This window comes from Nestor notabilis, unplaced genomic scaffold (genome assembly GCF_000696875.1).
Source record: "Nestor notabilis isolate BGI_N333 unplaced genomic scaffold, ASM69687v1 scaffold5735, whole genome shotgun sequence".
NCBI classification, from domain to species: Eukaryota; Metazoa; Chordata; class Aves; order Psittaciformes; family Psittacidae; genus Nestor; species Nestor notabilis.
In genome coordinates, this window is record NW_009928728.1 from 32475 (window position 1) to 32746 (window position 272).

Genomic DNA, 272 nt, shown 5'->3' on the forward strand with positions numbered 1-272 from the left:
GGGGTCGGCCCCTGCAGCTCCCTGGGCAGCCGGGTCAGTGTGTATGACAACGTGCCGGAGTTCGGCAGCAGCGAGGATTTCTTCAAGGAGGATGGGGAGGTGACCTACGAGAACCTCGACGACATATTACAGCACATGTGGGGGCTGCAGCAGAAGGTGGAGCTCTGGTATAAAGCCATCTCCCCTGACCTGGCTGGGGAGGAAGAAGGCGAGGAGGAGGATGAGGAGGAGGAGTCGGACTCAGGAGGGGAACCCTCCAACCTGCACTTTGA

At 60.3% G+C, this 272-nt stretch overlaps 1 protein-coding gene across 1 annotated transcript in view; it reads left to right on the top strand.

The window, feature by feature from the left end:
• Nucleotides 1–272, top strand: part of STARD8 (StAR-related lipid transfer (START) domain containing 8) — an 11958-nt gene that overhangs the window by 6568 nt on the left and 5118 nt on the right. Inside the window, 1 exon segment of the mRNA XM_010014636.1 lies at nucleotides 1–263. This exon segment is cut by the window's left edge and continues 52 nt beyond it. Coding sequence (XP_010012938.1) covers nucleotides 1–263 — 263 coding nt within the window.